The sequence below is a fragment of the Dermatophagoides pteronyssinus genome, unplaced genomic scaffold (genome assembly GCF_027571235.1).
Source record: "Dermatophagoides pteronyssinus isolate colony J.1.1.1.1 unplaced genomic scaffold, Derpt_VIB-CSIC_2022.12 sq0008, whole genome shotgun sequence".
Taxonomy (NCBI): Eukaryota; Metazoa; Arthropoda; class Arachnida; order Sarcoptiformes; family Pyroglyphidae; genus Dermatophagoides; species Dermatophagoides pteronyssinus.
In genome coordinates, this window is record NW_027461532.1 from 1654094 (window position 1) to 1680670 (window position 26577).

Here is a 26577-nt window from a genome sequence, read left to right on the forward strand (position 1 = left end):
AATTATGAAAAAATAACAAAAAAAAAACATCGATTTTTAATCCAAAACATTGTTTGATTGTTTAATTGAATTATCACTATCATCACTACCATCTTGACGATTATTATTATTATTATTATGAATAATATTTTGAAATATTCTTCGTTTTGATATTGGTATACGACGAATTGTTGATTTTTTTATGTTATTAGATTCATTTTGATTGTTGTTTGTATTCGAAGAAACATTGGAATGGCCATGATTTTCTTCCGAAAATTGTTTGGATCTTTTACGAATGTATGGTAATGATCGTTGATTCGAATCTTTTCTATCATTATCATTATTGATTTCTGTTGTATTTTGTTGTTGTTGTTGTTGTGGTCGTTCATTCATACAATGACGCCAAAGACGAACAAAAAATTTTTCATTCAAATTATAAAATCCGAATAATGAAAATCCAAGCCACATTGATAATAGACTGCCAATATTTGATGTAAATTCGGCAATCTAAAAAAAATTAATTGACAAAAAAAATCTTGGAAAATAGAGAAAAATTCTCAAGTATACATTTTCTAACCTCAAAACGTGGTTTATATTGATTAATTTTTTGTTCAGCACTCCAATATCGTATTGAAATGACAGCACAACATGATTTCAGACGTCGAAGATCATTATCATCGGTATGTTCCTGAAAATTAAGATCCGGTTGAAAACAAATAGAAAAGAAATTCGGAACAATGTAAAATAACAAAATAACAAAATGTTTATTTGTTTTGTAATATTTACATACAATTCTTTCCTTGAATGGCCATTCAATTTCTTCACTAACAATACGATAACGATCAATACGACAATCAGCTTTACATTGGCCATTACATTCATCTTCATGTTTATTGAAACAATATTGAAACCATGTTTCATTTGGTAATTTATGATCTAACCATTTTTTAATTGGTGGTTTTTCACGCCAATCACACCATTTTAAATGATTTTCGCTTGCATTCAATTCTGGATTGAATAAAAATGGTAATTCCGGTGGCCAACAATTACATGTTTCAATTGTTTTTCTTGCCATACAACCAATCACACAATTTGCTTTTGATGATGGTTCACGAAATAATAAATTATTTGATTCTAATGTTTCTTTTTCCTGTTGGTTATTCTGTTGTTGTTGTTGTTGAATCATTTTCAAAGAATCATTATTTGAATCAGCCATCATATAATTGTCATTTTTATCATTATTATTTTTATTATTGTCGTTATTATTATTATTATTATAAACATCATAATCACGACAATCGGTTACATATGGTGCTGGTAATAAACGATCAGTATATTTACTTAGATAAAATATATAATATTTTCCTGGTTGTATTCGATAGGATTTTTCTCTTATAACAGCAATTTGGCTATTATCATGTATAATAAAACGACCAGAAATTGGTTCATTCAATGTTGTATATTCATCTTCGGCAAAATTTACACGAAATCTAATGATTTCATTTGGTGCAAATGGTTTCATAGACATTTCAATATCAACAGATTCATTATTCAGGCCACGAACTACAGCCGATTCAGAAAGACCAGATTCGATTGCAATCATTTCCAATTCAGTGGAATTCGATTTATGAAATAATGTAAAACAATTTCCATGTTCTTGTGCCGTTGTGAATAGATTTGATAAATAACTTTCCATTTGTATTTTTTTGTTTTTTTTATATTTTAAAATTTGTTTCCAATAAAAGAAAACATATAGAAAAAATAAAAATCAGAAATGATTGAGACAAAAAAACAAACTAAAATTATCAATGTTGTTTTCCCATGTCAAATTAATAATTGATTTGAAAAATAAAATTGACTATCCATTGATGATCAGCCATTAAAGAATTGTTATGGAAAAAAATATCTTTGCGATTGTAACAACAAAAATAAAGATAAATATGAAGGAATAGATAAATCTCAATTTAAGAAACATCGAATTGAAGAATATTTTATTGGTTCATTTTTTTTGGGGGGGATTTTAATCATAACTATCGATATATGTTTTTTTTTGTTTCTCAATAATATTTTTCACTATAATTTATTTCAATCAGAATTTAAAAAAAACATTTTTCATATACTTACATACATTTTTTATCTGGATGATTTTTATCCGATGCACAACGAAAAAAATCAACATCTAAAAAATCATTAGCCGTACTACCGAATGACATGAATTCTGAAACGGTTAGATTTGTTAACATTGATCGTATTAGATTATCGATTAATCGTTGTTGATACTGATGATAAATTGGTAGTGAATGGAAAAGGATACACAAAAAAAACAGAAAAAAATACATTTGAAAAAAAACATCATCATCATTAATGTAATAAATTGCGTAATCTTCCAATCTTTTCAATGTTTGTTTTTTTTTGAATTTTTTTTCATTGTTAAAAAACCCATCTCTTTAGGAGAGAAAAAAAAGATTAATTTTTTCCTATTTTTAGTTAGAATTAATTGTGATTGAAAACAAACAAACGAAACGACTAAAACTTACCAATTTAAATTGATGATTATTAGTGGTACGATTCATTAGAAGATTCCATTTATAAGCAAATTTTGCATCATATGCATTCAATTTGGATCGCACAATTCTTTTTTTTTTTTGAATATATGAAAAATTACATTAAACAAAATAAAGAAGAAGAAAAAGAAGAAGAAACGAAAAAATCATTCAATGACAATTATAATGATTAGTTCCAAGGAAATCAAAATGATTTGTGTATATAAATGAAAAACAGTAATTACTATTTTGCTTACAAAAAAAAAAAAATAACTTGCTTAATTATGTGGAAATTTTTTTTTTGGAAATGAAACGACGAAATAAAATCACAAACCTATTATTATTACAAATAGTTATGCCTGGTAATGTAAGCCGTTCCATTTGATGTATATCAACAAATACGATAGCTGGATAACTGAAAAAAATATTTATAATCGATATTATCTGTACCATACAACCAATAATACATAATATTAATACGATTAAACGTAATAAATGATGTACGATTAGATAGGTAACACGAGATGAATCACTTTGAATATTTGATGTTATTAATGTATTTGAATATTTATTATTTGTAATTAATTTTTGATCACCAAATAAATTTTGATTAAATTTTAAAATTCTTTCCAATCCTTTTGATTTTGATTTTTCTGTAATCATCATTAATGATTGATGTTTATTGCATATATTTTTATTAACATCATCAATTATTGATAATGGTATTTTTTTATCATTCATTCTCATTTTCATAATTAAATCGAAATTTTTTTTACGATTAATATTAGAATTTGATGTTGATGAAGAATCACTTTGATTCGATGATAATTTATTAGCCATTTTCTTTCTTTTCTTTTTTTTTCTCTTTTTTTGGTGTGTGTATGTTTACAATGTGAATGATTTAAACAAACAGGAAAAAAAACATTACTTCTTTTCGAAACAAGTAAACAAAAATAACAAAATCATGTTCAACACAATTTCGAAATATGAATTAAAGATTCGATCAAGTTTGTCATCAAAATATTCTCATATGAAATTCTTTAAGCATAAAACAAAAAAAAACGAAGAAAAAACAATCAAAAATCATACAAAATAATAAAAATAATAATCATCTTAAATATTGACTTTTAAATCTTTTTTTTTCATTTTGATTATTATTTTTAAGCTGTTTGCTGCTGCTATTTTTTTCGGTTGGACATAAATGACAAAATTTTCAAGATTTTTAAACCAAACAAAAGCTCATTATAAGAATATTCTATGATGATGATGATGATGAGGAACAAAGATAAGAATTGAATGAAAGAAAAAATCCTATTGGACAGCAGCGAAAAAAACAAAAATTTTCTAATCATATTTAATTGTGCGGTTTCCAACAACAACAACAACAACAAAAGTAACTTTACACAAATCTTTTTCAATCTAAGAATCCAAAGCCAAAATGAAAAGAAAACGTTATTCTTCCCCCCTCACTCACATTCGACAGCAAATCATATCAAACTCAAATAAAATGACATAATTTTTTTTTTTTGTTCGTCCATTGTTTTTTACTGCACAAGGGAAACAGAATATATTTTTGATATCATTGATTCCCAAAACAAATATACACAATTTAATTCCATTTCAATTCATTTTTTTGTTTTGTTTCTGAAACATTCATTAATGTTTGCCTTTTTTTTTGTTTTTGTTCTTTTTTGGTTTGGGCTGCTTTCCAAATGAATGAATCAATTGTATATACAATGAAATAATGATCGAATTGAATGTAGAATAGAATCAATGTTTTGTTATGCGTTTTTTTTTCTTCTATGTTGATTTCAATGAAACATAACAAAAAAAAAAAAAAAGATAATTAATATTTGGTATAATGATGATAATGTTCATTTTGATCAAATAAAGAATATGAATGGCATTTTTTTTTTGGTGTATTCTTAAAGATATACTTTTTCTCATTTCAAAGAAAAAAAAGGCAAAGCAAATGAATATAAAGAATTTTTCTTTTTTTTCCATAACTTGATGATGATGATTATCATTAGCATATAATTTGATTGACAATCGTCTTGATAATGATGATGATGATGATGATGATGATGATGATGATGATGATGATGATTGTAAATTATCGATCGAATTGAAGAAGGAGAAGAAAAAATCAATTATGTAAAAAACTGAAATCAAAAACGAAAAAGCTAAAATGAAATTGAAATCGTGAAAAGATTTTCTGATTTTGTATCAAAAAAAATGAAACTAAATGAAAATGAAAACATTCTAGAAATTCTGAAAATGAAACTAATCCAGAATATATTTTGTTTGGAAGCAAAAAAAAAATTAACGACCAAAAACAAAAAAGTAATAATCAGGTTTTACCAGAAACCAGTAGCAAAACAAAATGAAAATAGTGACTTTAAAATTTTAAAATTTTAAAATTTAATGGTCCTGCAATTTGAATTTTAAACAAAACAAAACAAAAAATTTATATTTTGTGTTATTATTTCTATTTATATTTTTTAAAAAAAATGATTACATAAAATTTTACATTTGAATTTGAATGTTTTTAATTTATATTCGGTTGAAATAATAATGATGATGATAAAATTCTTTTGAAAACCAAAAAAAAATTTCTTCATTTTCTTGTTGAAAGATTCATTCTGTAATAGAAGAAAGTAAAATAAAGTAATAAGTGGGTAAATATAGGCTGATTCAATAGTTGATTATATATATTTTTTATTTTCCCATTCTATTCACACTGTTTTGCATAATCATCATTGATTGTTATTATTATTATTATTATTGTATGTATAGTTGCATTCCTGAATCGAAAAAAGAATAGAAGAATAAATAAATAAAAAAGAATTTAAAGAATAAAAAAAAAAGGTATATAACACACACACCGATTTTCATCAGCAAAACATTATTTTCACCAACAAAAAAAAAAATAAAAAATAAAGAATTTTCAAGTGTTTGAGTGTGTGTACAAGAAATTCTTAACAAAATAAAAGTAGAATCAATTTCTATATGATTATTTGATGTTTTTATCGTTTTAATATAAGGCATTTTTTTTCTTTCTTTCTCTCTTTTCTTCATTCTAAAACATTTGCATCATTTATAATGGAAATTTATAATAATAATAACAACAAGGAAAATCAACGTGTTTGGAATTTTTCGGTATGGTTGAATAATAAATAAATAAAAATCTTAAGCTGAAGCTGATTTTTTTTTTCTTCTATCTATCTTTTGTCATTCTATATTGTATTTTAATCATTAAATTGAATACAAATAGATTCGAGTTTTTACAATATAGAAAATAGAGAGAGAGAGAAAAAAAAATGTGGAACCATAATAATGATTAAATCCATGAAAAAAAATGAACAAGAAAAATAATTTCGGATCAATCCCATTGATTCCAATTGAATGAATTGCAATGTATAAACAAGAAACAAAAATAAAAGACATTTTTCTTTTTTGTAATCATTATATAATGATTTATTGTTATTTTATTGATTGAAAATTCTTCTAATAATCACTACAACAACAACAACAACAACAACAACAACAAAGACATTATTGTTGAAATAATTAAATCGATAAAAAATTGAAAAAACAAATTACAAACTATGTATGCTGCCATCTAACGATTGAAATGTTTACATTTTCAAAATAATGAAAAAAAGCATTACAAAAACTTTATTGATTAAAAAAAAAAAAAATAGAAAATCCAAACATCCGGAAATGACAACAGAAAATTCCGATTTTTATTGAAAGAAAAAAACAAACGCAAGATTGAAAAAGAAGAAAACAAAAATGAAATATTTATCGATCGATTGTTTTACAAACAACGAAAAAAAAATCCTTGAAAAAAAAACAATGAAAGAACAGAAAAAATAACCAAGGCAAAGTGGATTTAGTGGATGCGGTGGAATTTCGTACAAGCTTTAAATTTTTACAAAATTTTTAAATTTTATTTTAAAAAAAATTTTTCATCATGGATATGGTGACCATTTCAAGCGATCACAATAATAATAATAATAATAATGTTGTATATGAAAATTATGGATTCTATGATGAAAATCCAGCAACAAAAACCGGTCATCATAATGAATCAAAATCAAATTGTTCATCAAATCAAATCGCCGTAAAAATTCGTAATGTTTTTCTTAACTATGGTAATCATCAAGTATTGAAAGGTATTAATATGAATGTACCAGTTAAACAAATTTATGGTCTATTAGGACCAAGTGGTTGTGGTATGTTAATTGAAAAACAATTTGAAAATGATCATTTAAAAAAATATTATTTTTTGTTTCAAAAGGAAAAACATCATTATTACGTTGTGTAGTTGGAATACGAAAATCAGATAGTGGACAAATAACTGTTTATGGTCAACAACCAGGTACACCTGAAAGTGGTATACCCGGTCCAGGTCTTGGTTATACACCACAAGAAGTGGCATTATTTTCCGATTTTACTATAGCCGAAACATTTGAATATTTTGGAAAATTATTTCATATGAATAAGAAAAATATTTCCAAACGAACTGAACAATTAATAGAACTATTAAATTTACCGGAAAAAGATCGTTATATTAATAATCTAAGTGGTGGACAAAAACGTCGTGTATCATTGGCTGTTGCATTGATACATTCACCACCATTATTAATATTGGATGAACCTACTGTTGGTGTTGATCCAGTTTTACGAAAAAATATCTGGGATTATTTACGAATGTTAACTGAAAAAATGAATCTAACAATTATTATCACTACACAATATATTGAAGAAGCACGTTCAGCTGATCTAGTATCATTTATGCGTAATGGACAATTAATGGCTGAAAAAAATCCAACAATTCTAATGGAACAATTACAATTATCAACATTGGAATCGGTTTTTCTTCATCTATGTCAATCTGATTCAATCGATAAACAACAAAAGTATGTTTATAAAAAATAAAAAAAATCGATTCAATTCAATCTCAATAAGTTGATGTTTTTTTTTCTCCCTCCAGTGTATTTGATATGACAATTGTTGTTAGTGATGATTCATTGCCAGTAATTGAATCGACAATAAATCCATTCAAACAGCCAACATTTGCATTTATCGATCGTATACGAGCATTGAATTGGAAAAATATAACCGGAATACGAAGAAATTTATCAATGTTAATCATACAATTTTTGATGCCTAGTTTTCAATGTTTATTGAATTTTACATGTCTTGGACCAGATCCATATGATATACCCGTTGCTATTTTGAATATGGATAGTCCACCAATACTATCCGGTTTATTTATCAATAATCTAAATAACATAACATTTCGTTTAATTGAATTTGATGATTATGATGAAGCTATCAAACATGTACAAAATGGATTTGTATGGGCATTATTATCATTTCAATCAAATTATACACGTATAATGCAATTGATAGCCAATGATGATTATGATAATGCAATGAATGATGATAATGAAAATTTACGATTACCACAAATCAATTTACATTTAGATACAACAAATTATGTCATAACCAATACAATACAAAAAGAATTATGGATAACATTTAATCAAACAATGGCTATGGCAACAGAATTATTTGCTGATACAAATCGTGTACAACAAAATCCATTCAATTATGATTATGTATATGGAATGAAATCACCAAAAATGAGTGAATTTATGGCACCAGGTTTGATTATTTTCATTTTCATTATTATTATTATTCAACAATAATAATTTATTTCATTTCAAAAAAAAAAAAAATCAACTAGGTCTAATATCAATGGCAATATTTTTTGCTGCAATGGCATTGACAGCAATAACATTAGTATTGGAACGTAAAGATGGTATATTCGAACGTACATTAGTAGCCGGTGTAAAAACATTTGAATTTATCATATCACAGATTAGTACACAGCTATTAGTATTGGCCGTACAAGTTTTATTATCAATAATAACAATGTTATATATTATTGATATTGATAATCAAGGATCAGTATTGATTATCTATTTGATAACATTAATACAAGGAATGTGTGGTATGGCATTGGGTCTTGTTGTATCGGCATTTTCAAAAAATGAAAGTCAAGCATTAGCATTAGCAATGGCATCATTTTTACCCGTATCAATTATATCTGGTATATTTTGGCCAGTAGAAGCAATGCCTAAATATATGAAACCAATTAGTTATTTTGGACCACAAACATATGCATTGGAAGCAATGCGTTCGGTTATGTCCAGAGGTTGGAATTTAACATATCCATTAGTAATTTATGGTATTTTAACACCATCAATTTGGTTTATAATGTTTATCATTTCGGCATCAATTGGATTTCATTTAATTAGCTTTAATTAATTTAATCAATAATTTTAACTAAGCAACCAATAACAACAACAACAACAAAAAAATTCAATAAAATAATGTAATCAGTTGGGGAAAATTCAAACAAAAAACGTAAACGTTTCGTTGTTTTTCAAATGAATTTTACAATTAATTATGTTTCTATGCACGTATTTTTAAGGCCGCAAAGCATTCACGCTGCATATCGATTTCCTGTTCATTTCAGACGTTTTTTTTCTCACACTTTTTTTTCAAAATTTTTGCTAGAATTGATTTCAACAAGTTCCGTTAATGGAAAATGTACCAAACTTGTAATAGTATAAAAACACAACATTTTTGTTGAATAGTTGAGGGGATATTCCCAAATTATTCCTTATTCATCAACTATTAACAACAACACAATATGTTCTGATTTATTTTAAAGTTCATTTTGAACTTAATTTTTTCATTGTTTGTTTGCTGTAATTCGGTTGTTTGATCACCGAATTTTAAAAAAATTAATTAAAATGCAATCAACAAATTTTTTGGCAATGTTTATTATCATCATTGCTGTTATAATCGTATTTTGTGATTGTAGCGGTTACGGAAATACAGGCAGTGGTGGCTATGGCTTTGGTGGTGGCTTTGGTTATGGTGGAGGAGGAGGAGGAGGCGGCGGCGGTGGTGGTGGGGGTGGAGGTAAAAAATTTGAATTTGAATCGAATTTAGAAATTCATGCAACATAAACTCTTTTAAAAACTTTAATTCAATAGGTGGCGGAGGTGGTGGTGGCGGCGGAGGTGGCTATGGTGGAGGTTATAATGGGGGACATGGTGGCGGTTATCAACAACATCATGGTGGTTATCAACAAAATCATGGTGGTTATCAAAAACATGGAGGTGGAACCGTAATCAAAAAAGTAGTGATTATTAAAAAAATTAATATTGGTGGTTATGGAAAACAAAGTCATGGATATGGACACGGACATGGATATGGTTATGGATATGGTGGGGGCAATTATGGTGGCGTTTGGGTGGGTGGTGGCAAGAAAAAATGGAAAAAATATTGGGGATAAAACCAAAAGACAGGTATAATTCTTTCAATCAATAATGTTAATCTTAATCTCAAATATTTTCATTCTCTCGATCTATTTATCTATCTTCAATCTAATTGTAAAAATGACAATCGATAATGATTTATGATCAATAAAATTAATTTGTTTTAATGATGAGATCCCTTTTTTTGCAAAAATTTTAGATAGAAACAAAAATGAAATTTTAAATTTTAAATCAAACATTTTTATTTTAAAAATAATCATCAATGATGTATCGATTTATATTCATTTTGATCATCATTTTATTCGGTACGATTGAATGCATTAAAAATGATCATTTATTCATACGAAAAACAGATCCATCTGTTTATAATCGTTGGTTACCACCGGATAATTATCCAATCACCGTTAATATCAGTGTTATTTTATTCGGTGTTGCACAGATTTATGAATTGAATAATGTAATGTTTTTTTTTGTTATTTCTAAAAAATAGAGATGATTATTTTTTTATATGTAATGATTTCATTTTTTTAAAACTTTTTTGTTAATGAAGGAATTTCATTTAGATTTATTATTACGAACATCCTGGATGGATAATCGTATTGGCATATCGAATTCAACAGAAACATTTACAACAGATTCGAACAATCAAACAATAATAATACAAGGTGGTGTATGGCATTTAAATCGTATATGGTTACCACCAATTTATATTGTCAATACAAAACAACCAAATATATTTAATGATCCGAATGAACATCCAGTATTAGTACAAATCCGACAAACAAATGGATTAATATTATTAAGTAAACGATTAACTATTTATGGTCATCATCAGCTTGATTTTCGTCTTTATCCATTTGATATACAACAGATTCGATTTGAAATTGAAACTAATGAATTAAATATTCATGATCTTCAATTACAATGGTCATCATCAATTTATTTTAATGAAAATTTTGATTGGAATGGTTTTGAATTGATTCGTTATCGATTAATTGAAACAAATACAACCTATATACATACAGGTACATATTCACGATTGATTGCAATATTCTATATTCGTCGAAAATTTACACAATCATTATTGGATGTTTTTATACCGATTGCTTTGTTTGTTATTGTTAGTTGGGGTTCATTTTGGATTGAAATTACAGCTGCACCTGCACGTATTACATTAGGTGTTACCATAATGCTTACAATGGTTACAATGGCACGTTCAGCAAGAGAAAAATTACCCGAAATTTCCTATATTCATTCATTAGATATATGGATTTTATCCTGTATAATATTTGTATTTGCAAGTATTGTTGAATATGTATCTGTTAATTATATTTATCATATGAAAAAACGTTTTTTAGCTAAAAAACGTAAACATTTTACTAATCTCAATGATAATGATAATGGTAGTGATGATAATACTTATGATGATCATAAATCTTCAACAACTTTATCATCAGCAAATGTTTCGATTGTTAATTTTAAGCATCATAAAGCTAATAACAACAACAACAACAACAACAATATAAAAAACACATTGAAAAAACGAAAGATTTGGAGACGAATATCAATCGATAATGGTGAAGAATATGCATATGAAATTGATCGTCGTTCACGAAAATTATTTCCCATTTGTTTCATCATTTTCAATTTAATCTATTGGATTACATTGTATACTTTATCAAAATTTGAACAAATATCTATTGATTGATTGTCATACATATTGAATATTTATAGTTAAACTTTATTTTGTTTTTCACTAAATCTTATTGAACATTCATTTTTTATATTTTGTTGCGTCGTATCATAACGAATAATGCAAACTGAACTGATATGACGATAAAATCAATCAATATTTCTTTTCTTCATTTTTTTGTTTTTAAAGATTCAGAATGAATCAAAATAAGAAAAAAAACAAACATATTTCTAGGTCAGTTCGTTACAATAACTAGGGTCATCTTTTTAACGGAAAAACAAAATCCCAAAACAAAGTGAATAAAATTCCGAATAAAGTTTATTTCAAAATAAACAAAATATGAATAATCAAAACTTTAAGTACAAAAATTGAGTATCAAGCAGATTGAATTGAATAAAAATGTTTTTCTCATTATATATCAATGATGATTGATTGTCGGTAATAAATTTTTTATTATGGAAAAAAACAAACAACCAACCATTCAAATAACTGATTATTGAATGTGGCAAGATAATATCCATTCTAATCATCATAAACAACTGATAATAAGCTAATGTGATAAACCAATGTGTTGCCTGTTGAAACACTAAAATGATTGTAAGAAACAAAAATATAAAATATAAAAACTAGACAATTTAAAATCAATTATCGTTGGTAGGTTGTTGACGTTGTTATTGTGATTGCCCTTGATCATTTTCTTGATTTGTGTTTAGAAGACAAAAAACAGAAAACAAAATGCTTGAAATTCTTTATGGTTATGTATTTTGGACAATCCAATTAATCATATTTGGTGGTATAATAGCATGGATTATCAAGTAAATTTTATTTTTATTTTTTGTTTGAAATTTTAATTTTAATTTTTTTAAAATTTTTCTTTCAAAGCTATGTGAATAATGAACAAAGTTATTGGAGTGAACATGGTGTACCTAGTATGAGACGAATATTTCTCTTTGGTACAGATTTAGAATTAGGATTCTATGATTGGCCATCAGCAACGATGCGTCGTGTTCGACGTTATGGAAAATTTTTTGGTGGTTATCAATTATTAACACCAGTATTGACCATAATGGATCCCGAATTAATCAAACAGGTTTTCATAAAAGATTTTCATTGTTATATGGATCGTATACAACCACGTACCTATCATGAATTGTTGAATCAAAATCTATTATTTTCAGAGGCTAAAAAATGGAAACGTATGCGTAGTATTGCTAGTCCATCATTTACTACGGGTAAACTTCGTGCAATGACTAAAACAATGAACAATTGTGTCGATAGATTATTCAATAATTTGGATAAAATTATTGATCAATCTAATGGTCAATTGGAAACGAAAAAAATTGTTGCAGGATTTACTATGGATGTAATTGCATCGGCTGGTTTCAGTACACAAATGAATGAAAATCTTGGTGAAGATGATTTATTTTTTAAAAGCGGTATAGGTTTATTTCGTTCGACATTTATGCGTATGTTGGCAGTGCTTACATTCCCGAAATTTTTGTTGAATCTATTAAACATTCGTTTTCTATTTTCACCGGAATCATTCGAATATTTTTGCAATCTTACTAGGGAAATAATCCGACAACGTAAAACAATGAAACAAAAGCCAGTTGATTTATTACAATTAATGTTGGAAGCTGAAGTGGATGAAAAAGTTATCGATGATAATAATTTTGATAATCTTGAAGCAACAGATGATCAAAGTGATGAACAAGCACCTGAAATTGAAAAGAAAAATCAATCAAGCGATAAGAAAAAATTGACTGAAAGTGAAATCATTGCTAATTCAATTTTCTTTTTGATCGCTGGTTTTGAAACAACATCTTCGACTATTTCACATTGTCTTTTTCAATTAGCATGGCATCCAGAAATTCAACAACGTGTCTATGAAGAATTAAAAGAAAATTTAACTGATTTAGATTACAATTCAAAGGAATATTATGATAAAGTTATGCTTTATCTACCATATTTTCAAGCTGTTGTAAAAGAAACTTTACGTTATTATCCACCGGTTACTCTTTTAACACGAATGGTTACAGCTGATGAAACTAAATTAAATGATATACCATTAAAACGTGGAACAATTATCCATATTCCTACGCATGCTATTCATCATTGTGAAGATTATTATCCAGATCCAGAAAGATTTGATCCTGAACGTTTTATGCCTGAAAATAAGGATAAACTTGTACCATACACATATATGCCATTTGGTCTTGGACCTAGAAATTGTATTGGTATGCGTTTTGCATATCAAGAAGTTCGATTAGCATTATCACGAATTATAATGACATATCGTTTTGAAACGATTCCCGGTGTAACACAAAAAGTGTTATCATTCGGACCACGTACACCATTGTTATCAACATCACCATTTAAATTGAAAATTACAAAACGATGATTAAAAATTATAAACATTCCTTTTTTTAGTGTAACTAATAATTTATAATCGTTCAAATTAAGATTTAAATTTCAAGTTTCATCATTTTCAATTAATCTATTGGATTACATTATATACGTTATCCAAATTTGAACAAATAACTATTGATTGATTGTCACACATTGAATATTTGTTAAACTTTAACTTTTGTCTTTCAATCTGAACAAAATCTTTTTGAACATTTTTGTTTGTTGTATCGTATCATAAATGGATAACAAATAAAATGAATTCAACTGATATCAGGAAAAAAAAATCAATCAATATTTTTTGTTTTCAAAGATTCAAAATGAATCAAAAAATGAATATTAAACTTTGATTTTGAATGAAAGTGTTTTTTTCCCATATCTCATTATATATCAACAATTATGATTGATTGTCGGCAATAAATTTCATCAATAAAAAGACGACCCCCATTCAGTTACTGTTTACTTGATGTAATAAGATAATATCATCCACATTACCATAAACAACTGATAAAACATTATGATAAACCGATGTTGTCTGTTGATATTGAAAAAAGTATGAAGGAAACAGTTTTTGTTTTCTATGCAAACACTAAAATGATTGTTAGAAATAAAAATATAAAAACATGATGTACTTGACAATTTAAAATCAATTATTGTTATTGCTGTTGTCCTTGATCCTTTTCTTGATTTGTGTTCAAAAGAAAAAAACAAAACAAAATGCTCGAAATTCTTTATGGTTATGTATTCTGGACAATCCAGTTAATCATATTCGGTGGTTTAATAGCATGGATTATAAAGTAAATGTTATTTTTATTAAAATTTGAAAATTTTTATTTTAATTTTTTTTTTAATTTATCAATTAAAGCTATGTAAATAGTAAACAAAGCTATTGGAATGAACATGGTGTACCAAGTATGAGATCAATATTTCTTTTTGGTACAGATTTTGAATTAGGATTTGATGATTGGCCATCAATAACGATGCGTCATGTACGACGTTATGGAAAATTTTTTGGTGGTTATCAATTATTAACACCAATATTGACCATAATGGATCCCGAATTAATCAAACAGGTTTTCATAAAAGATTTTCATTGTTATATGGATCGCGTACAACCACGTACCTATCATGAATTATTGAATCAAAATCTATTATTTTCAGAGTCTAAAAAATGGAAACGTATGCGTAGTATTGCTAGTCCATCATTTACTACCGGTAAACTTCGTGCAATGACTAAAACAATGAACAATTGTATTAATAGATTATTCACTACACTTGATAAAATTATTGATCAATCTAATGCTCAATTGGAAACAAAAAAAATTGTTGCAGGATTTACTATGGATGTAATTGCATCAGCTGGTTTCAGTACACAAATGAATGCAAATCTTGGTGAAGATGATTTATTCTTTAAGAGAGGTATTGGTCTATTTAGTTCAACAAATTTACGAGTATTGGCAAGGTTTACGCTTCCGAGATTTTTGTTAAATTTATTAAATATTCGTTTTAATTTTTCACCCGAATCATTCGAATATTTTTGCAATCTAACCACAGAAATAATCCGACAACGTAAAACAATGAAACAAAAGCCAGTTGATTTATTACAATTAATGTTGGAAGCTGAAGTGGATGAAAAAGTTATCGATGATAATAATTATGATGATCTTGAAGCAACGGATGATCAAAATGATGAGCAAACATCTGAATATGAAAAGAAAAATCAATCAAGCAATAAGAAAAAATTGACTGAAAGTGAAATCATTGCTAATTCAATTTTCTTTTTGATCGCTGGTTTTGAAACAACATCTTCGACTATTTCACATTGTCTTTTTCAATTAGCATGGCATCCAGAAATTCAACAACGTGTTTATGAAGAATTAAAAGAAAATTTATCTGATTTAGATTACAATTCAAAGGAATATTATGATAAAGTTATGCTTTATCTACCATATTTTCAAGCTGTTGTAAAAGAAACATTGCGTTATTATCCACCAGTTACTATTTTAGCACGAAGGGTTACTGTTGATGAAACTAAATTAAATGATATACCATTAAAACGTGGAACAATTATACGTATTCCTACGCATGCTATTCATCATTGTGAAGATTATTATCCAGATCCAGAACGATTTGATCCTGAACGTTTTATGCCTGAAAATAAGGATAAACTTGTACCATACACATATATGCCATTTGGTCTTGGACCTAGAAATTGTATCGGTATGCGTTTTGCATATCAAGAAGTTCGATTAGCATTATCACGAATTATAATGACATATCGTTTTGAAACGATTCCCGGTGTAACACAAAAAGTGTTATCATTCGGACCACGTACACCATTGTTATCGACATCACCATTTAAATTGAAAATTACAAAACGATGATTCAAAATTATAAACATTCTTTTCATTTAAATCGTTGAAAATTTTATTTATGTGTAATTGATTAAATAAGATATTTCAAAAATTTCCAATTAATTAATTGTTAATTTTGCGGATATTTTGAAAAAATATGTTTGTCAAGATTTTCATTAAAGTAAAAACATTTTCTTTTTGTTTTGTTTTGTTTTTTCGTATTCCGCATATTGAATTATTCATTTTTTTATTCTGTTGAACAAAGATACATGTCATTGTTATTATTGATTATTATTCAATTTCCGAACGAATCTAATTGTTTTTTTTACACGACTAAATGATATGTTGATTTTTGTTTCATTGTTGTTATCACGTCTTTAACATAAAAACAACAAAAAAAAAATATTCATTCTTTTCGAATCGATCGGAATTTGCAAACGCACACATTGCGATAACAACGATTTTCTGTTTTGTAACTAAAAACAAATTGACAACAGCAAAATACTAAATAGAATGGTTACAAATTTTTTTATTTCATGACCGAAAAAAAAGACTTGTTGATAATTATTTTTTTACGAAAATAAAACTTTATTAATAATAATATTGATAATTTTTTGAAAAAAATGTTTATAAATAAAAATTTCTAGAAAAAATACAATAAAATTGATTAACATACACCAAAGATAAAGAAAAATTATTAATTTCATTTCGATTAATGATAAAGATGATGCAGTTAATGAATCATCATGATGATTACGTTTATTTGATTGAATTTCATTATTTAAACTTTCATCATCATCATCACCTTCATCATTATCATTATGATTGTTATCATAATCATTATGTGTATCAATCAATAATTGAATCGGTTCATAAAGATTTCGTACACGAATTAATTCTAGATACATCCATCGTTTTAATAGACCAGCTCCTTGTATATGCATTATTCTATAATGAAAGAAAAGAAAAACAGAAATAGAAAAAGAATGTTATCTTTTCTATGTTAAGAATTTCAATCACATACAATTCATTAAATGGTTTACGATCATATTCAAATGATAATCGTACCGGTATTGAAACCAATAATGGATAGAATGAAGATGTTTCATCATCTGGTGGCATATAAATCGAACCATCACCCAATAGAAAACGAAAATATCTTAATGTTTCACGAGCAGTAATCATTGCAAATCTATTATTATTTTCCATAGAATTTGATGCAATTTTTCGTAATTCTTCTTCCGTATTGTTTACCAATTGTACATTACGCCATATTGTTTGCATTACATCAATTTCAGAACTCTATCAAAGAAAAGAAAAAACAAAATGATTTTCATTAATTGAATTTGGTGAATTAAAAAAATACTAACATTAAAACGGCGAACTGTATTTTTGTTTCCTTGAATTAACGGTATAATATTATGTGATTCACATTCTTCGGCCAATCTATAAATACTTGTTATACCAGTATTTATTGGTATAGTTAATATTGATGAAATAAAACCACCATAAAATGTTGTCAATATTAATGCAGAAATTGTCCAAAGAATAACACATATTTTCATTGATGTATTAAAAAAACGTAACCAATGATATTGTTGACGAAATAATAGACTAAGATTAATCCAAAATAAATTCATTTCAATATATCGTCCATGTATTTGTATTGGTTTTAATAAACTAGTTTTGAATTGATTTAAAATAATAAACATAATGAATATGATGATTAATAGAAACCAAATTTGATATGAAAATGGTTTCAATAAAAGATCATATGTAACATGATTTTTTTCCGGCCACCGTGTACCAAATGTAATATAATCAATCCAATGTGTAAAGAAAAAATGCATTCGTAAATATCTATAATAAGTCATAACAATACCACCGATATTAAAATCAGTTTTATTTTCGTTTAACATTCGAAACATTTCATGTGTATTTTCACAAGGTATATATTTAATAGTGAAATTGAAATATTTGGCCATTGTATTGATTATTTCCGGTTCAAAACCAATTGGTTCGGATAAACCTTGTGTCGATGTATAAGGTGGATCCTGTTCAAAACAAAAAAAAAATTCAATGTTTAAAATATAATAAAGGGTTTTTTGTTTTGATCTTTTGACAAAACTTACCGCAAAAAAACCAATACGAATAATTTGTTGTTGTAAATTTAATCTCATTTTTATTTATTTTAAACGTTATGTTTAACCAGAAAAAAATGAATAGATATAGAGAGAAATTTTTTATTTGTTACCTGCCATTCATTTGCTATTGATAAACTAAACTAAATGAAAAGAAAAATTGGATCGATTTCTATCAAACACTAATTACCATTTTTACATTTTCATAAGAATTATAATGTATATGAATAATAATTTTATTAAAAAAGCGTTTATCCGATGGATATTTACGCTAAAATAAGAGATTCAAAATAAAATATAGATTACAAATATTATGCAGATTATAATGTATATGAAGTTAATAAATAATTATCGATCAGTGTGCATAAATAAAGTTATTATTATTATTATTATTAAATAATTATCGATTAATATTAATTTGAAATTTGGTGATATTGGTGTTTATTTTCATTTTCCATGGAGAAATCGAAACCTGGAGGGGTATTTTTTCCTGTTAATTGTTTTTTTTTATTATTGAAAAATTGTTTATTTCAATACATTTTTTTGATGATGATGATGATAAAAATATGAAAAATATTCAATGAAAAATATTGCCATACAAAATGTTAAACACCAAAAATGTAGATGAAAAATTATAACCAATTGTTCATTTGTAAATTGATGTGATGGATTTGGTTGTTCATTAACATCATCATCGATAAATTGATAATCATAATCAATATATTGATTTGAAATCACCGTAAATTCTTTTCCTGATAAACGAACATGAAATTCATCGTTTAACCATTTTTTCAATAAACCTGAACATTGTAGATGAAATATTCTGTAAAAAAATAATAATGGCAAATAAAAATGAAAAAACAAAAAACAAAGTTTCAGTTTGTTTTTACAATAATAAACATATTTTACACCTACAATATATTGAATGATTCGATATGTTCAAATGTTTTTCTTATTGGAATCGATACAAAAAATGGATAAAATGATGATTCTAATTGTTCGGGTGGTAAATATAACAAATTTTTTCCATATTTAAATTGATAATATTGTAATGGATATCTTGATGTAATTAATGAGAATTTTTTTCCATATACATTCTGTTCAAAAATCATTTTTATTCCTTGTTCCGTATTGATAATTTGTTGAGTTTTTTGCCATATCATTTGAAAATCATTTCGATCAGACCTCTATGAGAGAAAAATATAAAACAAAAAATTCTCTAATTGAATAAAAAAATTCAAGTGTTTGACGTACAGAAAATATTTTGATGGCACTTGTATTGGCCTGTATTAATGGTATAATATTCTGTGCATAACATTCATCAGCTAAACGTTGAATTGTATCGATACAATTATTATTTGGTATTGACAATGTTGATGTTAAAAAACCAGCATACAATGTTGATAGTATAAATGCTGATATAGCCCAACATAACATCATAATTTTTATTGATAAATTTGTTGATTGTAATCGATAATATGGTTGACGAAAAAATAAACCAATACCAATCCATAGATCATCATGATAATCATCAACAAAAGATTGTTGTTGTTGTTGTTTACATTTGATCATTAAATTTATACGAATTTGTTTTATCAGATAAAATATTAACAAAATGAATAATATCATCAACCATACTTGACCGGTGAATGGTGTTATCAATAGATAATAATTAATCTGTGTTTGGTAATCTTGATTGGTTATAAATGTAAGATGATCCATTTGATATGTATAAAGATATCTGATAATTGAATTTCGTTCATAGCTCATCATAACACCACCAATACCAAAATCAATTTGTTCATTTTCTAACATACCCATCATACCATTAAATGAACCATTCAATAATCGATTTCCATAAATATTTTTACAATCAATAAATTTTATTGTAAAATTAAAATATCTTGCCATTGTACGAATAATTTTCGGTTCAATACCATACAATCGATTGATTGATGATTGTATCAATGTATATGGTGGATCCTAAATTTGTTGAGAAAAAAAAATTAATTGAATTTAAATTCAAACAAAAAAATTCATTAAATTTTCACAAAACATACATTATTATATCCAGTTTTTAAAAGTTTTCCATCCAAATTCAATCGCATATTGTTGTGAAATGAAATTTTTATTGGTTTTTTTTTCTGACGAAAAACTTTAATCATCTATTCCAAATATATTCTGATTTGATTTTTTTTTCATTATTGTTTCATCGATATCCGAAATGAATCTTTTTTTTTCGTTGAAAGAAAGAAAAAACTTCGATTCTTTTGACACCATTAACATGAAAAAAAAATCATTAAAAAATACATTAATTATACGTCAATGACTAATGGAAAAAAAATTCAATCGATTATTTGGATCGATAAAAAAGAGTTTTTTTTCTAATTGAAAAATGTAAAACAAAAATCCCTTTCAAACATAACCGCGTTCGGTAATTCTATTTGATTCTTGACAAAAAAAAAAATTCATTTTTATAAATCATTATAATTGTAAATCACGAATAATAGATGGCAGCATAAATTATATTCAAATCATTTTTTTTTTATTCATTTTGATTGATAATTAAATTTTGTTATTGGTGTAGAAATGGATTGGTAATTTTTGCTTATAAATATAATATTGTAAAAATTTTAAAAAAATTTTTAAATTTTAAAATTTCAACAATACACATCATTATTGAAATTGTTGTAAATGCTAGATACATTTTGAATAATATTTGTAAATGTACAGATGATGTACGAATAATATCGATTGAATAATCATCTTCTTGATTATCATTTTGATGATGATCATCATCATGATCAATTTGTTTGATAACCATCCTGGCATTCAACTGTTCCTGGTCAAGCCAATATTTTATTAATCCAGCTGATCTATAAAATAAAATTCTAATAATGAAAACTGTTGAGGTTAACAAATGAAAGAACTTAACTCTACGAATGCAGAACAGCAATTAAAACTTTATTATAACATTCAGTAAATATAAAAATGTATAGTTCTAAAATATTCGAATAATAGAACATTTAAGTTATAACCATAGACACAACATTTTCCCCCTTTTGTGTTATAACATTAAATGTTCTTGATAAGATCAAAAACAATATCTGTTGTTACAAATTGCAACAATTTTCTAGACCCATTAAACCATACGGTTTTGCATTTCTTCAATTGATCACTTTCTTTTGTTATTTCACGTATAAATTCATTTTGACCAATTGAATTCGTTTCATTATAGTTAGGAATTCTTTCAATACATTTATATCCATATCGGATTGGTGGTACACCTTTATTAATACGTGATGAACGTCTTGGTTCAGCCGAAATTTCATTTGTTGAAGTTGTTGTTGTTGAATCAGTAGAATCCAATTCTTCATTTTCATTTATTTGTTCATATGATGATTCATTTTCATAATTAGATATATAATCATCATTATCTTCATTACAATTCATTAGATCAAAATTTGATGATAATGTGACTTCAGATAAATTTTCCGAATCAAATCGTTCATAATACATTTTTCTTTCATTAAACTGAACATTATTTGATATTATGATATCTAATGTTTGAGGATTCAATAATCGATAACATCCAATTTTATTTGTGTATCCGATGAACATAAGTCGTTCAGACATTTGCGGACATTTCACTTCACAACCAAAAACACGTAAATTATCATAATTTGGCTGTTTTGAATATAGTTTTTCATATGGAGATTTTCCATCTTTTCGAATCCATGTATTGATGACATAGATTGCCGAACACATTGTTTCTGCCCATAATTTTTGCGGTGCTTTTGCTGAATTCAGCATAACTCGAACTGTTTCAAATACCGTTCGGTTCATTCTTTCTACCACCCCATTTTGTTGTGGTGAATATGCACACGTCAATTGGTGTTCAATATCATTATTTTCACAAAATGTTTTAAATTGATTATTTACGAATTCTGTACCTCGATCAGTACGAATCGATTTAACTTTACATTTTAATCGTTTTTCATTCTGTTCAATAAATTTAATTAATTTATCAGCAGCATCAGATTTCGAAGCAATAGGTATTCCAAATACAAAACGAGTATTATGATCAACAATTAACATACCATATTTGCTACCTTGATATGATGAGACCGGAGCCTGCCATAAATCTACATGTAATAACTCAAATGGTTTTACATTGTATTTCATTGGATGATTATGTGGCGCGGACACAGATTTGTTTAACATACAATCTTCACATGTTTCAATATTTTTATCAATTTGTGATACAATTTTTCTAATTCTTTTGATTGTCTTTTGACCACAATGAGCCAAACGTTTATGCCACAAATTAAATATTTTATTTTCTTTTGGTTTACTATTGATGGTCCACAGATTGTTTTCATCAATATTTGCTGTAAACGATACATCATCTCGGAAAATTCGAGCATTATTTTTACCAAATTCAATTTTGAAACCGTCTTCTGCCAATCTTGACAATGACAATAAATTTGAATTGAAATTACCGAAAGCAACATCAGTTAATATCAGTTCACAATTTGGTTCTGGATTAAGATGAACAATACCAGTTTTCTTTGATTTCACGGTTTTCCCGCTTGCAATTTCAAATTCGATCTCTTTATCTTCAGGATCAATTAAACAACTTTCATTATTAGTTATATGTGAAGTACAACCTGAATCTAGAATCCAGACATCAGGAGACTTTTTAACTGTTGTAAGCAATAATGATTTGGCCATTCTTTTAGTACAAATTTTCGGCTCTTTATCATTTGCATTTGATGATGATGGTGTGGACGTCTCAACTTTAGATGATGAATTAGAAATCAATTTTTGTTTTTCAATCTTTTGTTTAGTCCAGCACTCATCTGTTTTATGACCATTTTTGAAACAAAATGAACATTTAACATCACTTTTAAATTGTTTCTTTTTCACGAGTTGAACTCTTTCTCTAGAAACAAAACTTGTTATTATCGATTGCGATTTTTGTTTTTCATCATGTTCAATGAATTCATTCATAATATCATTCATTGTTCCTTTTTGATTCATCATTATACGATCTGCAAGTTGTTCAAAATTACCCATTGATCGTAACATGCTCATTACAATAACGCATCGATGTTTATCAGAATATGTGCACCATTCGGATTCAATTGATTCGAATTTAGCAATGATGGTTTCAAGCCATGATCTTAAGCTACCACCATTATATTTACAACTCATTAATTCGGTTTGTTTTCTTACTGCTGTAGCGTACGTATCTTTTTCAACTTGTGACATGTGTTTCCATACTTGATACACGCTTTTGCAATGTTCGATAATTTCGAACTTTTCAGGCACAAATGTTAGAGAAATCGTACCAAGGCAATTTTGATAAAGATGGTAATCTGGATGTGTTGCTTCAAGTTCACTTTCTAAGAAATGACTGTAACCACAACTTTTGAATGCAGCTTTAACGGAAGATAGCCAATGTTTTAAATTTTTACCATCATATTTCACAATTTGCGATAACACATAATTTTCATGATTAGATTTCTGTCGAATAACTGGTGGATTTGTTGATTGACCAATCAATTGTTGATTATCAACACGCTCATTTTCGATACGGGAAATACGTTCATTGAGCTTTTCCATGAAATTGACAAGTTTATCAAAAGGTCCAGGAGTCTCGCCATCGTTGGTTGCCATGATAACACATGAAAAAAATGAACCACGTGGACTGCTACCAAATGTTGAGGTTAACAAATGAAAGAACTTAACTCTACGAATGCAGAACAGCAATTAAAACTTTATTATAACAATCAGTAAATATAAAAATGTATAGTTCTAAAATATTCGAATAATAGAACATTTAAGTTATAACCATAGACACAACAAAAACAGACAAAATAAAAAATGAAAAGAAAATTTTCAAATATTCAAAAATATTGAATCTTTAAATGAAATTTCTTTTTTTTTACATTTCATCAAAGTATTTGATATATTGAAAATCATTTCGAACAGGAAATGAAATCCATGTCATTAAGATGGATGATTGTTGATTATCTGGTGGTATATAAAAACGACCAATAACATTTTGATGATATTCAATTGTTTTCCTATAGGAAATAACAGCATATTGTATTGAATTTGGTTCATGGTTCATTTGTATTATAAGCCGATTTAATGCCTGTTCATCATCATCACTATATTCCATACAATCATATAATGTTGGAAATGTTTCCTAAAAATCAATTATAATAAAAATCCAGTATTTAATCAAAATAATAATAATAATAATAACATTGAATTATTTTTAGAATTCTAAACATTATTTTACCAGAAAAATTCCTCCAATACTTGTATGTTGTTGAGCAATTACAATGATTTTATTTTGTTGACAATTTTTCATTAATTTTTCAACACTATCGATTGCAATTGTTGTTGGTATTGTTAATGTTGCAAATAATGATACACCATATAGAATATGTATTACAATACTGGTCATAATCCATATGATTATACAGAATTTTTCCAATTTTTTCATATGTATTAATTGTTGATATGGTTGTGATAATAATAAACTAATGGCAACCCATACAATATTTGCTCGATGATAATTGATTTTTTTACCCGTTCTGTTTGTCATTATTATTAATGAATCATCATCATCATCATATCCGAAATAAATTTTAAGCTCTTGAAATATAATAAATAATATTAATGATAATAATAGACAAAGCCAAACTTGTGTTGAAAATGGTTGAATAAGTAGATTAAAATTTATACCCGTTTTTGGAAATATTGTTGCAAATGTAAGCTGATCAAATGTATATGGATAAAGAAAATTTAATGAATTAAAACGTTCATAGGTCATCATTATACCACCGATACCAATATCGATTTCCTATTCAGAAAAACAAAAAATATGATTGTAATTAATTAATTAATTAAACTGTCATTCATTCATTCATTCATTCATTAATCTAATCTAATAGGAAAAAAACTTACATTATTAATTAATTTACCTATCATACCTGTCCATGTATTATTTGTTAATTTTGAACCAAATATACCATCACAATCGACAAGATTAATTGTAAAATTAAATTGCATACTAATCAATTTAATCATTGTTAAATCGATTCCTGCTAATCTATTATTATCCATAATAGTATATGGTGGATCCTATTCGATGGTGGATTATTTTAATTTATAATGTTCAAAAATAAAAAACTGGATTAAGGAAAAAAACTTACATTATTAATACCTATTCTTAGTGTTTGATTCTGAAGATTTAACAATGATGATGATGATGCCATTCAATTTTCAACCATAACAACAACAACAACAACAAAAATATGAATGAATAAAAAAGAAATAATGAGAAATTTTTTGCAATCGTATGATATTTTTTCAATGTCATTAATCGTTTTTGGATATGATCGAATGATTTTTTTTCCGAATAAATTTATCGAACATTTTGATTTGTTTTTTCCAATGTATCAATAAAAATGGAACGAGATTTCATTTTCGTTTTTGTTACAATCAGTCATCATCATCATCATTAAAAGAGGTACAATATATTGATCGAAAATAATGAGATATGTACTAATATGAAGAATTTCGGGTTTATTTTTTTGCAATCCGGGATATTCTCATCATTGATTGATTTTCTTTTCTTTTTTTTCCATTTGTTGTCTCCAACGTCATCATAATTAATGTGTAACAAGCCAGCGAAAAAATAAAAATAAAATTAATTACCGATTTTCTATTTGGTTGTTATGAAATTTTGGTCAGCAATGTGCTGCCCTCTAATATTTACTAAATTTATCATTGAATTTTGTAGAAAAGAACAAAGATTCTTTCAAATCATCAGTCAGAATGATATTTTAATCAGAAACATTGAGAATTCAAAATTTACGTTGTCTTCTTTTTTACCATTATTTTTGATTACTTTTCGATTCGATTTTGTTTCTGCAAACATCAGCTCAATTTTGAGATTAATTTCTGCCCATCATTTTTTACATATTTCTAATATCGAAATGATCTTTTGGGAATTTGGAATCTGTTTCGATCATCATCATCATGATCGATTTTCAAACAAAAAATTGATTATAAAAA

The 26577-nt window shown here is 26.5% G+C and overlaps 8 protein-coding genes across 10 annotated transcripts; 4 read left to right on the plus strand and 4 right to left on the minus strand.

Annotated features, from left to right (window-relative positions):
• Window positions 1-36: 36 nt before the first annotated feature.
• On the minus strand, window positions 37-3277 carry LOC113789029 (uncharacterized). The gene is made up of 6 exons (XM_027338515.2): window positions 2857-3277; window positions 2517-2613; window positions 2104-2258; window positions 770-1667; window positions 557-667; window positions 37-486 (listed from the first exon to the last, which is right to left on the minus strand). Exons 1-6 carry the CDS (start codon window positions 3273-3275, stop codon window positions 37-39), a joined length of 2130 nt encoding a protein of 709 aa, XP_027194316.2. The 5' UTR covers window positions 3276-3277.
• Window positions 3278-6269: 2992 nt separating this feature from the next.
• Window positions 6270-10059, plus strand: LOC113788937 (ABC transporter G family member 23-like). 2 transcript variants are annotated; one of them, XM_027338403.2, is made up of 6 exons: window positions 6270-6760; window positions 6826-7447; window positions 7522-8198; window positions 8281-8963; window positions 9031-9527; window positions 9602-10059. In XM_027338403.2, the coding sequence occupies exons 1-4, from the start codon at window positions 6499-6501 to the stop codon at window positions 8862-8864; spliced, it is 2145 nt and encodes a 714-aa protein (XP_027194204.2). In that variant the 5' UTR covers window positions 6270-6498; the 3' UTR covers window positions 8865-8963; window positions 9031-9527; window positions 9602-10059. The 2 variants fall into 2 exon arrangements, with proteins under 2 accessions (XP_027194204.2, XP_075677182.1); XM_075821067.1 differs by having other exon boundaries at window positions 8281-9527.
• Window positions 10060-10091: 32 nt separating this feature from the next.
• LOC113789027 (glycine receptor subunit alpha-2-like) lies at window positions 10092-11660 on the plus strand. The gene is made up of 2 exons (XM_027338513.2): window positions 10092-10343; window positions 10437-11660. Exons 1-2 carry the CDS (start codon window positions 10149-10151, stop codon window positions 11592-11594), a joined length of 1353 nt encoding a protein of 450 aa, XP_027194314.2. The 5' UTR covers window positions 10092-10148; the 3' UTR covers window positions 11595-11660.
• Window positions 11661-12188: 528 nt separating this feature from the next.
• On the plus strand, window positions 12189-14256 carry LOC113788939 (cytochrome P450 3A41-like). The gene is made up of 2 exons (XM_075821069.1): window positions 12189-12394; window positions 12462-14256. Exons 1-2 carry the CDS (start codon window positions 12315-12317, stop codon window positions 13978-13980), a joined length of 1599 nt encoding a protein of 532 aa, XP_075677184.1. The 5' UTR covers window positions 12189-12314; the 3' UTR covers window positions 13981-14256.
• A 339-nt stretch (window positions 14257-14595) lies between these two features.
• Window positions 14596-16560, plus strand: LOC142645247 (cytochrome P450 3A14-like). Its single transcript, XM_075821070.1, has 2 exons — window positions 14596-14782; window positions 14851-16560. The coding sequence occupies exons 1-2, from the start codon at window positions 14703-14705 to the stop codon at window positions 16367-16369; spliced, it is 1599 nt and encodes a 532-aa protein (XP_075677185.1). The 5' UTR covers window positions 14596-14702; the 3' UTR covers window positions 16370-16560.
• Window positions 16561-16911: 351 nt separating this feature from the next.
• On the minus strand, window positions 16912-18680 carry LOC113789026 (uncharacterized). The gene is made up of 4 exons (XM_075821071.1): window positions 18472-18680; window positions 17710-18393; window positions 17364-17641; window positions 16912-17287 (listed from the first exon to the last, which is right to left on the minus strand). Exons 1-4 carry the CDS (start codon window positions 18517-18519, stop codon window positions 16912-16914), a joined length of 1386 nt encoding a protein of 461 aa, XP_075677186.1. The 5' UTR covers window positions 18520-18680.
• A 241-nt stretch (window positions 18681-18921) lies between these two features.
• LOC113789024 (ionotropic receptor 40a-like) lies at window positions 18922-20676 on the minus strand. The gene is made up of 4 exons (XM_075820846.1): window positions 20541-20676; window positions 19735-20463; window positions 19396-19667; window positions 18922-19303 (listed from the first exon to the last, which is right to left on the minus strand). Exons 1-4 carry the CDS (start codon window positions 20643-20645, stop codon window positions 19006-19008), a joined length of 1404 nt encoding a protein of 467 aa, XP_075676961.1. The 5' UTR covers window positions 20646-20676; the 3' UTR covers window positions 18922-19005.
• A 3648-nt stretch (window positions 20677-24324) lies between these two features.
• Window positions 24325-26251, minus strand: LOC113789023 (glutamate receptor ionotropic, kainate 4-like). Of its 2 annotated transcripts, XM_075820900.1 has the most exons (5): window positions 25713-26251; window positions 25465-25641; window positions 25243-25360; window positions 24794-25152; window positions 24325-24697 (listed from the first exon to the last, which is right to left on the minus strand). In XM_075820900.1, exons 1-5 carry the CDS (start codon window positions 25773-25775, stop codon window positions 24431-24433), a joined length of 984 nt encoding a protein of 327 aa, XP_075677015.1. In that variant the 5' UTR covers window positions 25776-26251; the 3' UTR covers window positions 24325-24430. The 2 variants fall into 2 exon arrangements, with proteins under 2 accessions (XP_075677015.1, XP_075677014.1); XM_075820899.1 differs by having other exon boundaries at window positions 24794-25360.
• Between the last annotated feature and the right edge of the window lie 326 nt (window positions 26252-26577).